Source organism: Hemitrygon akajei, chromosome 6 (genome assembly GCF_048418815.1).
Source record: "Hemitrygon akajei chromosome 6, sHemAka1.3, whole genome shotgun sequence".
In the NCBI taxonomy this organism is placed as follows: Eukaryota; Metazoa; Chordata; class Chondrichthyes; order Myliobatiformes; family Dasyatidae; genus Hemitrygon; species Hemitrygon akajei.
In genome coordinates this window covers 136,273,428-136,286,377 of record NC_133129.1, presented here as the reverse complement: position 1 = coordinate 136,286,377, position 12,950 = coordinate 136,273,428, and the positions used below count along the sequence as shown (strand labels likewise).

General features: G+C 45.4%; 1 protein-coding gene across 4 annotated transcripts in view; it reads right to left on the bottom strand.

Moving 5' to 3' along the window:
* The window catches only part of LOC140729523 (acyl-CoA 6-desaturase-like), a 90,347-nt gene that overhangs the window by 52,580 nt on the left and 24,817 nt on the right, over positions 1–12,950 (bottom strand). For 3 of the 4 annotated variants that reach the window (XM_073049351.1, XM_073049348.1, XM_073049350.1), the window contains one exon: positions 5,524–5,634. The exons of the other annotated variant lie outside the window; for it this stretch is intronic. In XM_073049351.1, coding sequence (XP_072905452.1) covers positions 5,524–5,634 — 111 coding nt within the window. The remainder of the gene's footprint in view (positions 1–5,523; positions 5,635–12,950) is intronic. 4 annotated transcript variants of the gene reach the window in all.

Below are 12,950 nucleotides of genomic sequence, written 5' to 3'. Positions count from 1 at the left end.
ACCCAATGGAACCCATTCAAAGAGGACCATCAAACACCATATATATATATATATATAGAGAAAAAACAAATCCTGCAAACAATATAAGTAAGTAAATAACATTCAGAACTGAAGTTCACAAAAGTGAATCCATAGCCACAAAGCCAGGCATAGCTAATCCAGGAGCTGGTTAGTTGCAGGTCACGGCCTCAGTTCAGTGCAGAATCAAGTAAACCTCACAGTCAGTGAGCTGAACACCAGTTCTAACACTCTGATCTTTTCAATCTGGCCCAGTGCTTAAATCAGACAATCACTGGTTCATTCCTCGCTCTCAAACCTGGGCCCAGCAGCTTCAATACGCTCTTGGGCCTGGGACCCACTGCCTTGACTCAATCCATAGCCAACCTTTCTAATTTGGTCCAGCATTTAAGTTGGTCAAACCTCAGCTTGTTCCTTGCTCTCAGGTCCAGGCCCCGCAGCCTCGCCTTGCTTCTGCCACGCCTATTGGCTCCAAGTCCGCTCCAGCAGCCAAACATTGGCTCATTCCCCACTCTTGGGCCTGGGCCCAGCCACCACGATTTGGCCCAAACATGTCACGCTGCACCTGTCCTGCTCCTACAAGACTTCAGTTCACACCGTCAAAATGCTCGGTCATACAGGCAGTTCAAAAGCTCGTCTCCGAAAGGGACATTACAGGCTATTGCTTGCAGTGATCATTTTTGAGAAAAAGTGCGATTAGTAAAGTACCGTAGCTAATAGTTGTTTTTGCTGCCAGCAAGTTTTCTCTGTGTTTCACCAGCCCCATCTTAAACTGTAAGTTTTATAGTACTGTACTGTATTTGTAGGGTTCTGTATTTCCTTTAAGTACAAAATTTGTTACTCAGAATTAGTTTATGTTTTTATACTTTTAAAATTATTTCCATGAAACTTCAGCTAAATTGAGCCAAAATGTACTGGCCCCACTGCTTCCCAAATAGCCAGAATCCACTGTATATTCGCAGCATTTTCTCTCTTTTTTTATTTTATAATTTTCTATTTGAAAAGATGGTCACTAATATTTTTAAAAAGCCTAGTAAAATCCATTGCAAAAAATTACATGGATTATTGACAATTAAAATTTGCACTTAAAATCAGATTAATATCTACTTATTTCAGTATTTTCTAGGCAGTTGAAACTCTACCCAAACAGCTCACAAAAAATTTGGTTGAGTGTATCATAGAAACAAAGAAAAACCTACAGCACAATACAGGCCCTTCGGCCCACAAAGTTGTGCCGAACAGGTCCCTACCTTAGAAATTAATAGCGTTACCCAAAGTCCTCTATTTTACTAAGCTCCATGTACCTATCCAAAAGTCTCTTAAAAGACCCCATCGTACCTGCCTCCACTACCGTTGCCGGCAGCCCATTCCACGCACTCACCAATCTCTGCTTAAAAAACTTACCCGACATCTCCTCTGCATCTACTCCCAAACAACTTAACCCTATGCCCTCTTGTGGCAGCCATTTCAGCCCTGGGGAAAAAGCCTCTGACTATCCACACGATCAATGCCTCTCATTAACTTGTACACCTCTATCTGGTCACCTCTCATCGTCCGTCACTCCAAGGAGAAAAGGCCGAGTTCACTCAACCTGTTTTCATAAGGCATGCTCCCCAATCCAGGTAACATCCTTGTAAATCTCCTCTGCACCTTTTCTATGGTTTCTACATCCTTCCTGTACATGAGAGAGGTCTGGAGTGGGATGAGGACCATCACTGGGTTCCGGCAAACCAACAACAGAGGAGCTGAAGGCAGTGTGGACAGGGCCAACGAACTTAACCTGTTCTTCAACAGATTTGACACTGCCTATCCCCCACATGATTCATCTGTTGTCGGCCCCCAATCAACACATACTCCACCCTCCCCTCCTAACCTCTCCTCACAGCCCCCCACCCTGCTCTTGTAACTACACCCCTCCCCCACCTGAAACCACCGCGGTGGGCTTCACAGCTGAACAGGTGAGAAGACAGCTGAAACGTCTCCACCCAAGCAAGGCTGCAGGCCCGGATGGTGTCAGCCCCAGGGTGCTCAAAGCCTGTGCCCCCCAGCAATGTGGAGTACTTCACCATGTCTTCAGCCTGAGCCTGAGTCTCCAGAGGGTTCCTGTGCTGTGGAAGACGTCCTGCCTCATTCCTGTACTGAAGATGCCGCGCCCCAGTGGCTCCAATGACTACAGACCGGTGGCATTGACCTCCCACATCATGAAGACCCTGGAGGGACTTGTTCTAGAGCAGCTCCGGCCTATGGTTAGGCCACACTTAGACCCCCTCCAGTTCGCCTATCAGCCCTGACTAGGAGTTGAGGATGCCATTGTCTACCGGCTGAACCGTGTCTACACCCACCTGGACAAGCCGGTGAGCACTGTGAGGGTCATGTTTTTTGACTTCTCCAGTGCATTCAACACCATCCACCCTGCTCTGCTGGGTGAGAAGCTGACAGTGATGCAGGTGGATGCTTCCCTGGTGTCATGGATTATTGATTACCTGACTGGCAGACCACAGTACGTGCGCTTGCAACACTGTGTGTCAGACAGAGTGGTCAGCAGCACTGGGGCTCCACAGGGGACTGTCCTGTTTCCCTTTCTCTTCATCATCTACACCTTGGACTTCAGCTACAACACAGAGTCTTGCCATCTTCAGAAGTTTTCTGATGACTCTGCCATAGTTGGATGCATCAGCAAGGGAGATGAGGCTGAGTACAGGGCGACGGTGGGGAACTTTGTCACATGGTGCGAGCAGAATCATCTGCAGCTTAATGTGGAAAAGACTAAGGAGCTGGTGGTGGACCTGAGGAGGGCTAAGGCACCGGTGACCCCTGTTTCCATCCAAGGGGTCAGTGTGGACATGGTGGAGGATTACAAATACCTGGGGATACGAATGGACAATAAACTGGACTGGTCAAAGAACACTGAGGCTGTCTACAAGAAGGGTCAGAGCCGTCTCTATTTCCTGAGGAGATTGAGGTCCTTTAACATCTGCCGGACGATGCTGAGGATGTTCTACGAAGCTGTGGTGGCCAGTGCTATCATGTTTGCTGTTGTGTGCTGGGGCAGCAGGCTGAGGGTAGCAGACACCAACAGAATCAACAAACTCATTCGTAAGGCCAGTGATGTCGTGGGGGTGGAACTGGACTCTCTGACGGTGGTGTCTGAAAAGAGGATACTGTCCAAGTTGCATACCATCTTGGACAATGACTCCCATCCACTCCATAATGTACTGGTTAGGCACAGGAGTACATTCAGCCAGAGACTCATTCCACCGAGATGTAACACTGAGCATCATAGGAAGTCATTCCTACCTGTGGCCATCAAACTTTACAACTCCTCCCTCAGAGTGTCAGACACCCTGAGCCAATAGGCTGGTCCTGGACTTATTTCCACTTGGCATGATTAACATTATTTAATTATTTATGGTCTTATATTGCTATATTTCTTCACTATTCTTGGTTGGTGCAGCTGTAACGAAACCCAATTTCCCTCGGGATCAATAAAGTATGTCTGTCTGTCTGTAGTGAGATGACCAGAACTGAGCACAATACTCCAAGTGGGGTCTGACCAGGGTCCTATATAGCTGTAACATTACCTCTCGGTTCCCAAACTCAAACCCACGATTGATGAAGGCCAATGCACCGAATGCCTTCTTAACCAGAGTCAACCTGTGCTGCAGCTTTGAGTGTCCTATGGACTCGGACCCCAAGATCCCTCTGATCCTCCACACTGCCAAGAGTCTTACCATTAATACTATATTCTGCCATCATATTTGATGGACCACCTCACATTTATCTGGGTTGAACTCCATCTGCCACTTCTCAGCCCAGTTTTGCATCCTATCGATGCCCTGCTGTAACCTCTGACAGCCCTCCACACTATCCACTATCACTTCAATAACTCTGCATCAGGTTCCGCTTGAAGCTGAACAAATAGGCATGTGTTCTTACTTCTGGTCTCAAGATCAATCTAGACTCAATAGCCACTTTATGAGGTACCTGCTTTATCTAATACAGTGGCCACTAAGTGTACATTCACAGTTTTCAGCTGCTGTAGCCCACCCACTTCAAAGCTTGATGCTCTTCTGTACACCACTGCTACAACTAGTGGTTATTTGAGTTACTGTTGCCTTCCTGTCAGCTTGAACCAATCTGGCCGTTCTCCTCTGACCACATTCATTAACAAGGCATTTTCACCCACGGAACTGCCAGTCAGTAAATGCTTTGTTTCTCACACCATTCTCTGTAAACTCTAGACTGTGCATGAAAATCCCAGGAGATCAGCAGTTTCCGAGATACTCGATCCACCCCATCTGGCATCGGCAATCATTCCATGGTCCAAGTCACTTAGATCACATTTCTTCCCCATTCTGATGTTTGGTCTGAACAACGACTAAACCTCTTGACCATGTCTGCATGCTTTTATGTTTTGAGGTACTGCCACTTGATTGGCAGATAAGATACTTGCATTATGAGCAGGTAAACAGGTGTACCTAGTAAAGTGGACACTGGAAGTAAGTTCCCAGCTTTCTTCATTATTCTTAGAAAAGTCCAGCATTTCCAAGAAACTGTTCGCAGAACATGACACCACATGCCATTGATGGCCAATTTCTGGTCACATCAACAGCCCTATCAAAATAGTTGCTGTGTCTGCAATGTCATTGACACCTGCTCCTGGCAATTAATTTGCTTTTCAGATATAGGGCTTCTTTATTCCTAGCAGATATCTCCTATTTTTGCTTCAAATTCATTTCATACCTTAATATGGGATCTTTGCACTGGCACAAAAACTAAACTAAATTCTCCTCTTGTACGACATGTAGTAGTCTGACCATTAGCACAAAAGTTCAGAATCAGAATCAGATTTATTATCACCGGCATGTGACGTGAAATTTGTTAACTTAACAGCAGCAGTTCAATGCAATACATAATCTAGCAGAGAGAAAAAATAAACAAGTAAATCAGTTATGTATATTGAATAGATTAAAGAACAGTGCAAAAACAGAAATACTGTATATTTAAAATGAGAGTGAGGCAGTGTCCAAAGATTCCATTAGGAATCAAATAGCAGAGGGGAAGAAGCTGTTCCTGAATCACTGTAAGGACCTACAAAAACTGATACATGAACAATTAGCGTGGATATTAATTTTTGTAACCAAGGCAGGTATTTGTCTCTCACTTACCACAGAAATATGAATGCCCGTTTAAAGTAAAGCAATCAGCTGCAGAATACTTAAAAGCATAATCACTTCAATTTCTTGTGTAATTTTCATTTAGTCATTAATCTTTTCAAATCAAACCAAAAAAAAATGTAAAAGGAAGCAAGAAAGAAAGAAAGAAAGTAAGCTTTGGTAAAAATGGTAAATAAAAAAATTGAAGGGTCTTGCCAACATGTTGACTATTTGCTCCCTGACTTGCTGAACTCCCCCAGCATTCTGCATGTGTCAGTAAAATTAAAATATTGAAAATGCTAAATTTAGGTCAAAAGAACCATTGTGATTTCACTTGATTACATTTCACCTTTTTCTGGTAATCCTGGGTGGGCTCCCCCGGAGCTAACTCGCCAATAAGGAGAGGCTTCAGAAACTTACGGACAAAGGTCAGGTCTGGATGGAAAGCCCGGAATGCATCCTGTAACAAAAGAGCACAGGCAACAGGTCAAGATGAGACTTTTCAGAGAAGGAAAAGTTTTCTTGTAATGCAGTAAAGTTATTGTGACTATCAAGGCATATGACATTAGAAATGGATAAATTCAACAACTATTATTTTACAACACCATCAAAGACTCCCTGAAGCCGTACTGCTGTGGCTTTGGGCAGTGTAGAGTTCTACCCATCTGATAGTCCCCACCAGGTACAAACTCTAGAGTGTAACAAGTCATGGTAATGGCAATCTGAAAATGCCAAACCTTTGCCAGCTACTGAGCATGGGAAACCGCTGTAGGTTGACTCATTCTACACATAATCCTCACACAAAAGGCAAAGCTATGGTGACATCCAAATCATTGCTATTTATCTTTTCTATTGCAATTAAATATTAAGTGACTAAGCTACCCTCTTCCCAGACATTCTCCAGGATGCAGTCCTTGTTTTTAAATAAACTTTCAATTATCATGTTCCTAAACACAGTGTGGGAACATTTCTCTCTCTCTCCCCCTCCACTCTCTCCCTCACCTCTCCCACTCCCTCTCGCACACACAGAACCAAGCTTAATATCACTGACATATATAATGAAATTTATTGTTTTGTGTCAGCAGTACAGTGCAATACATAAACATTACTATAAATTGCAATAGGAATATATACTTTAAAATATGTATGTGTGAAAAGACAGTGAAATAATGAGGTAGTTTTCATGAGTTCATGGACCATTCAGATATCTGAATGTGGAAGGGGAAGGATAGGTTCCTAAAATGTTGATTGTGCGCCTTTAAGCTCTTGTACTTCCTCCATGATGGTAGTAATAAAAAATGGGCAGGTCCTGGATGGTGGGGTCCAGAATGATGGATGCTGCCTACTTGAGGCATTGCCTTTTGAAGATGCCCTCGATAGTGGGGAGGCTGATGCCCATGTTGGAACTGGGTGAGTTTACAATCCTCTGCAGCTTTTTCCAACCCTGTGCATTGCCCTCTCCCCCATACCAGACAGTGATGCACCCAGTGGGAATGTTCTCCACAGTACATTTGTAGAAAACTGCGAGTCTTTGGTGGTACATAGAATCTCCTGAAACCCCTAATGAAATACTGCTGCTAGTGAGCTTTCTTCATAATTGCATCAATATGCTGGGCCCAGGATAGATCATCAGAGATATTGACATGCTGCAACTTGAAGCTGCTCACCCTTTCCACTGCAGACCCCTCAGAGAATTGCTGGACGTTCTCCCAGGTTCCCCTTCCTAAAGTACACCTACAACTCCTTGGTCTTACTGACTCTGAGTGCAAGGTTGCTGTGGTGACACCACTCAACCAGCTGATCTATCTCACTACGGCATGCCTCCTCATCACCATCTGAGACTTTACCAGCACTGGTGTCAGACAGTAGAGCAGTGAGCTAAGCACACATCCTTGAGGTACACCTCTGCTGTTTGCCAGTGAGAAGGAGCTGGTATTTCCGATCTGCACTGACTATGGTCTCCTGATGAGAAAATCAAGAACCCAGTTGCAGAGGAAGGTACAGAGGCCCAAGCTTTGATGGTTATTGATTAGTACTGAGGGGATGCTGGTTAAACAGCAGCCTGAGGCAGGGATAGCTGTTGTCCGGGTGGTCTAAGAATGAGTAGAGAGCCACTGAGATTGCATCCGCTGTAGACCTATTGTGGAGGTAGACGAATTGCAGCAGGTGAAAGCTCTTGCTCGGGCAGGTGTTAATTCTGGCCATGACTAATCACTCAAAGCACTTCATCACAGTAGATGCAAGGGCAACTGGGCAACAGTTGTTGGGCAGCTCACCCTGCTCTTGTGCACTGGTATGATTGATGTCCTTTTGACCCCCCCCCCCCACCCACACAGTTTCAAAACATTTTGTTTGACAATAACTCTTCTTCTCACTCCTACCACCTACTCATCATCTGTTAATCTGGTAGAAACTAAAGGAAATGCTGTATTTAAGTGCAATGTTGCAACGCTTGTGTTCAGGTTATCAAACTACCAGTTCTGTTTGCAGTGCACTTCAAAGTCTTTTACTAGGGCACTGCTGTGTAGCACCTGCTAGTAATGTGGCCGAAGTATATAAATCTCATATGACATCTGCAACTGCCAAACTGTTCCCAATGGCAACCAGCAGTGCCAGTCAAAATGAACATTGAGGTTCATTGAGAGCATCTAATCCAGTTGCTCCAGTACAGGTGATACACTAGCATCTACCTGACAATAAGGAAGGGTGTATTCCATTCACAAGCAGCAGGGTAAATCTGTCCATCTAATTCCTAGGCAGTAAGTCTACTTGCAGTCATCATCAGTGTGATGGTGGGAGAGTCTAGGACAAAAGGGCACAGCATCAGGATAGAGGGCAGTCCATTTAAAACAGAGATGCAGAGAATTTCTTTAGGCCAAAAGGTGGTGAATTTGTGGAATTTGTTACCACAGGCAGCTGTGGAAGCCAGGTTGTTGGGCGTATTTAAGGCAGAGATTGATAAGTTCTTGACACAGCATCAAATGTTATGGGGAGGCCGGGGAGATGGGCTGAGGAGGGGAAAAAAGGATCGATCATGATCGAATGGCGGAGCAGACTTGATGAGCCAAATGGCTTAATTCTGCTCCTATGTCTTACGGCCTTTTCGTTCATCCATGTGCCTATCTAAGAGTCTCTTAAATGTCCCTAATGTATCTGCCTCTGTCACCACCTCCAGAAGTGCAGCCAGTCTCTGTGTGAAAAACATATACTTTCCTCCAATCACCTTAAGGTATGTCCTTTACTATAAAGCACTGCCCCACTGGGAAAAAGGCACTAGTTTCCCACTCGATCAATGTCTCTTATACACGGTTCGGCTCTTGTACACCTCTATAAAGTCACCTCTCATCCTCCTTCGCTCCAAAGAGAAAAGCCCTAGCTCAGTCAACCATGTTCTCCAATCTAACCAACATCTTGGTAAATCTTTTCTGCACTTTCTCTAAAACTTTCTCCATAGCTTCCACTTCCTTCATACAATGAAGGAAGGAATTGACACACGTTCAGAGGAAGCTAAAGGAGAAGATCAAAGTGATTAAAGAGGAATACAGGAGAGGGCTGGAGAACAAGCTTGGGCAGAGGTGTGGAGAGGCTTGAAGAACATCACTGGCTTCAATCATCTTAGCTGTAGAGCCTCGAAATGCATCCGTGAATGGCTATCGAGTTAAACCAATTCTTCGATAGGTTTGACAACTGCCCTCCTGTTCACACCCCCCTCAGCACACCAGTCCAGGTGCCGAGGCACCCAATGCTCTCTCAGCACCAATACCTCCCCTCCTTCCTCCTCCCCCCTTCAACACATGGATGAACAACACAGGCTTCCACTGTCTACACCCCCTCCTTGATCTGCACCTACCATCCACACCTCCACAAACCAACTACTGTCATCCCCATCTTCACCTCCCCCAGCCCCCACTTCCACCAACTCCCCAGTCATCATGGACTCACCTTCACTATTGAGCAGGTGAGAAGGGCTCTGGGGAAACTCAGACACGGCAAAGCATTGGGACCGGATGGTGTGAACCCCAAGATCCTGAATGAGTGTGCTAAACAGTTGTGTGGAGTTCTCCAGTGAATTTTCAATCTGAGTCTCTGCCTGGAAAGGGACCTGATTGTGTGGAAAACATCATGTGTGGTCCCAGTACCCAAGAAGGGTCAACCAAAATTCTTGAATGACTATCATCAATGACCCTGACCTCACACATCATGAAGGCTCTAGAGAAGCTGGTCCTGACTCACCTCTGACCCCTGGTCAGATCAACACTCGATCCCCTGCAGTTTGCCCACCAGGAGCACATTGGAGTCGACGATGCTGTCATCTACCTGCTGAACAGAGCCTACTCCCATTGGATAAGCAGGGTAGTACTGTGAGGATCGTGATTTTTGATTTCTCAAGTGCCTTCAATATCATACAGCCCTCATTGTTGGGGGACTAGCTCCATTTATTGCAGATTGGCATTTCCTGGATAATGGACTACCTGGCTGGCAGAACACAGTTTGTGCAGCTTCAGGGTTGTGTGTCAGACATGGCTATAAGCAGCACCAGGGCCCCAGAGGGGAATGTATTTGCTCCATTCCTGTTTACCCTATATACCTCAGACTTTAGATACAACACTGAGTCATGTCATCTGCAGAAATTCTCTGATACCTCTGGAATAGTTGTGTATATAAAGGGAGGACGGGAGGATGAATACAGGGCCCTGGTGGAGGACTTTGTAAAATGGTGCAGGCTGAATCATCTGAAGCTCAACATCAGTAAGACAAAGGAGATGGTGATGGACTTTAGGAAGACTAAACCTGCACTGCTCCCTGCTACTATTGATGATGAGGATGTGGATGTGGTGAGAACCTGCAAGTACCTGGGGTGCACTTGGGTGAAAAACTTGAATGGAGCACCAATACAGAAGCTGTGTACAAGAAGGGCCAGAGTCACCTCTACTTCCTGAGGATACTGAGGTCCTTTGGAATATGCAGGCTTCTCCTTCACATGTTCTACCAGTCTGTTGTTCTCAGTACAATCTTCTATGCGGTGGTGTGCTGGGGCAATGGCATCAACACAGGTGATGCCAAAAGGCTCAATAAACTGATTAGAAAGGCTGGCTCTTTTATAGGAGTCAAACCGAACGTACTGGAGGCTGTGATAGGACAGAGGACCCTACAGAAAATACTGACAATTCTGCACAATATTTCTCACCCTCTGCATGCCACCTTGGCTGAACAGAGAAGCACTTTTAGTAACAGACGAAGACAATTGTGCTGCTCCAAAGAGCACTTTATGAGGTCATTCTTACCCTTGGCCATTAAGCTCTATAATGAGTCAATCCATAGCCAGTAAAGTGATGACCCCTTCCTGTTAGACCATTTGAGGTAACTTGTTTTTTTATTCTTTCTACTTCTCTTCTAATATTTATATCTGTGCAATTGTAATGCTACTGTGATACTGTAATTTCCTTTGGGATCAATAAAGTATTATCTATCTAATGAGGTGACCAGAACTGAACACAATACTCCAAGTGTGGTCTAACCAGAGTTTTAAAGAGCTGAAACATCACCTCGTGGCTCTTGAATTCAATTCCCCAAACAACAATGGCCAATATACCACACACCTTCTTAACTACCTATCATCTTTTATGGCAACATTGAGGGATCTGTGGACGTGGACCCCAAGATCCCTCTGTTCCCCCACACTGTTAAGAATCCTGCCATTAACCCTGTATTCTGCCTTCAGGTTTGATCTGCCAAAATGTATCACTTCATATTTTTCTGAACTAAAGTCCATCTACCACTCACAGCACAGCTTTGCATTCTGTCAATATTCTGTTGTACATCAACCTGCTACTATCCACAATATCTCCAACTACTGTTATCTGCAGACTTACTAACCTTCTACATTATCCACTACCATCGTGCCATCTGCAGATGTACTAACCCACCCATCCACTTCATCATCCAAGTCATTTATAAAAATTACAAAGAGCAGGGGTCCCAGAACAGATCCCTGTGGATCACCGCTGGTCACCGACGTCCAGGCAGAATACAATCCACCAGCTACAAACTTCTGCCTACTGTCAGTTCTGAATCCACAAGTTTCCCTAGATCCTTCATCTCCGGACTTTCTGAATGAGCCAACCGTGGGGAGCATTGTTGAATGCCTTACTAAAATCCATATACACCACCTCCACTCTTCTACCTTCATCAATATGTTTTGTCATTATTATTCCAAACATTTTCACAGCCAAAGTTAGAACTTCCTTGGAACTCCCTGTCAGGAAATGTAGAGCAGGCTGGACTCAAAGGCAGAGCAGTGGAGACAATTCAGCAATGAGCAGTATCTTTAATAATAGACTGCAAAAATAACAAGCCACAAGGGGCCACAAAATGAGAGAGAACAGATATTAAAAACCACAGGTAACAAAGTATCTGAAGAGTAGAAGTAAATGGCTGAGGCTGGCAAGTTCAATAGATAAACAAGGACTGTGGATGAGAGCTGGGTTTAAATAGGCTGTAGGTGACTTGAGAACGACTTGCAGGTGATGACTTGGGAACAATTTGCAGGTGATGAGTTGGAAATGAGCTGCAGGTGAATCCTGTTACCTGGGTGGAGACTGGGAAGTGCCTGTCTGTACAAGCATGACAGGACACCTCCTCTTACAGCTTGCACCCAGTATGAACTCCGGTAGAACTCTTTGATGAGTGATGTATCCAAGAAGAAACTGGATGGCACCCTAGATCTCTCCTCCAGACCACCCTTCCCAGTTGCCCAGGTACTAGACACCTAATCCACAATGAAATGAATCCATCAACCAGCGACTCATGTACAATCCCGGGCTCCGGAAGTGCAAGCTCAGATCAGATGAGTGGTCCTTGGACAATGGGCTTGAGGCAGGAAACGTGGAAGGTAGCTGTGATCCTGAGGGATGGTGGTAACTGGAGATGGTAAGTGACTGGACTGATGCGATGGGTAATCTTGAATGGAGCAATAAACTAGGGCGAGAGCTTGCAGGTGTTGGTGTGCAGGGCAAGATCTTGAATCTGGTCTGGACCAGACTATCTCATGACCTACACACCTCCTCTGCCATAGGTATACACACTTTGAAATGCTTCATGGCTACCAGCCTCCTTTGTTCTCCATGGAAGAGCCAATGTTGGAGACCCCATCAGCCAGGTCCTGGATTGCTGCTGCTGGAATACTAGAAAAGTGTGGGAGGGCCATCCTAGCTGCTAACCGCGGACAACTTCCAGCAGTGAACAGCCAGACTACTCTGCCTGGGGACCAGGTAGCAGCTAGGCTGTTGTCCATGGTTAGCAGTTAGGAGGAGTGTAGGTCATGAGACAGTTTATCCAGACCAGATACATCTTCCATATGTAAGGGTTAGATGCAGCAAAGCATCGCAGACACTTCTCTACTTGCTGATTGGTACTTTCTGACTGACCACTGGTGTGCGGATGATAGCCAGAGGACAAACTCACTGAGATGCAGAGGAAGGAGCAGAAGGCTCGACAGAAGCAAGAGATAAATTGTTGGTCCTGGTATGGCATAATGTCCTAAGTGAAACCATGGAGACGAACTACATGTTGGAGAAGCAGGTCCGCCATCTCAACAGCTGATGGGATGATGCAAGTTTGTGGCAGACAATTAAGTGGGCTGCCTTGGAGAACCGGCTCTACCATCAATTCATCATGGCCCATCAGAAGGTGGCAAACCCGTGATGAAATCCACGGCAATGCAGGACCATGGGCATTGACGGATTGGTAGGGGTTGCAGGAGATGAACTGCCATAC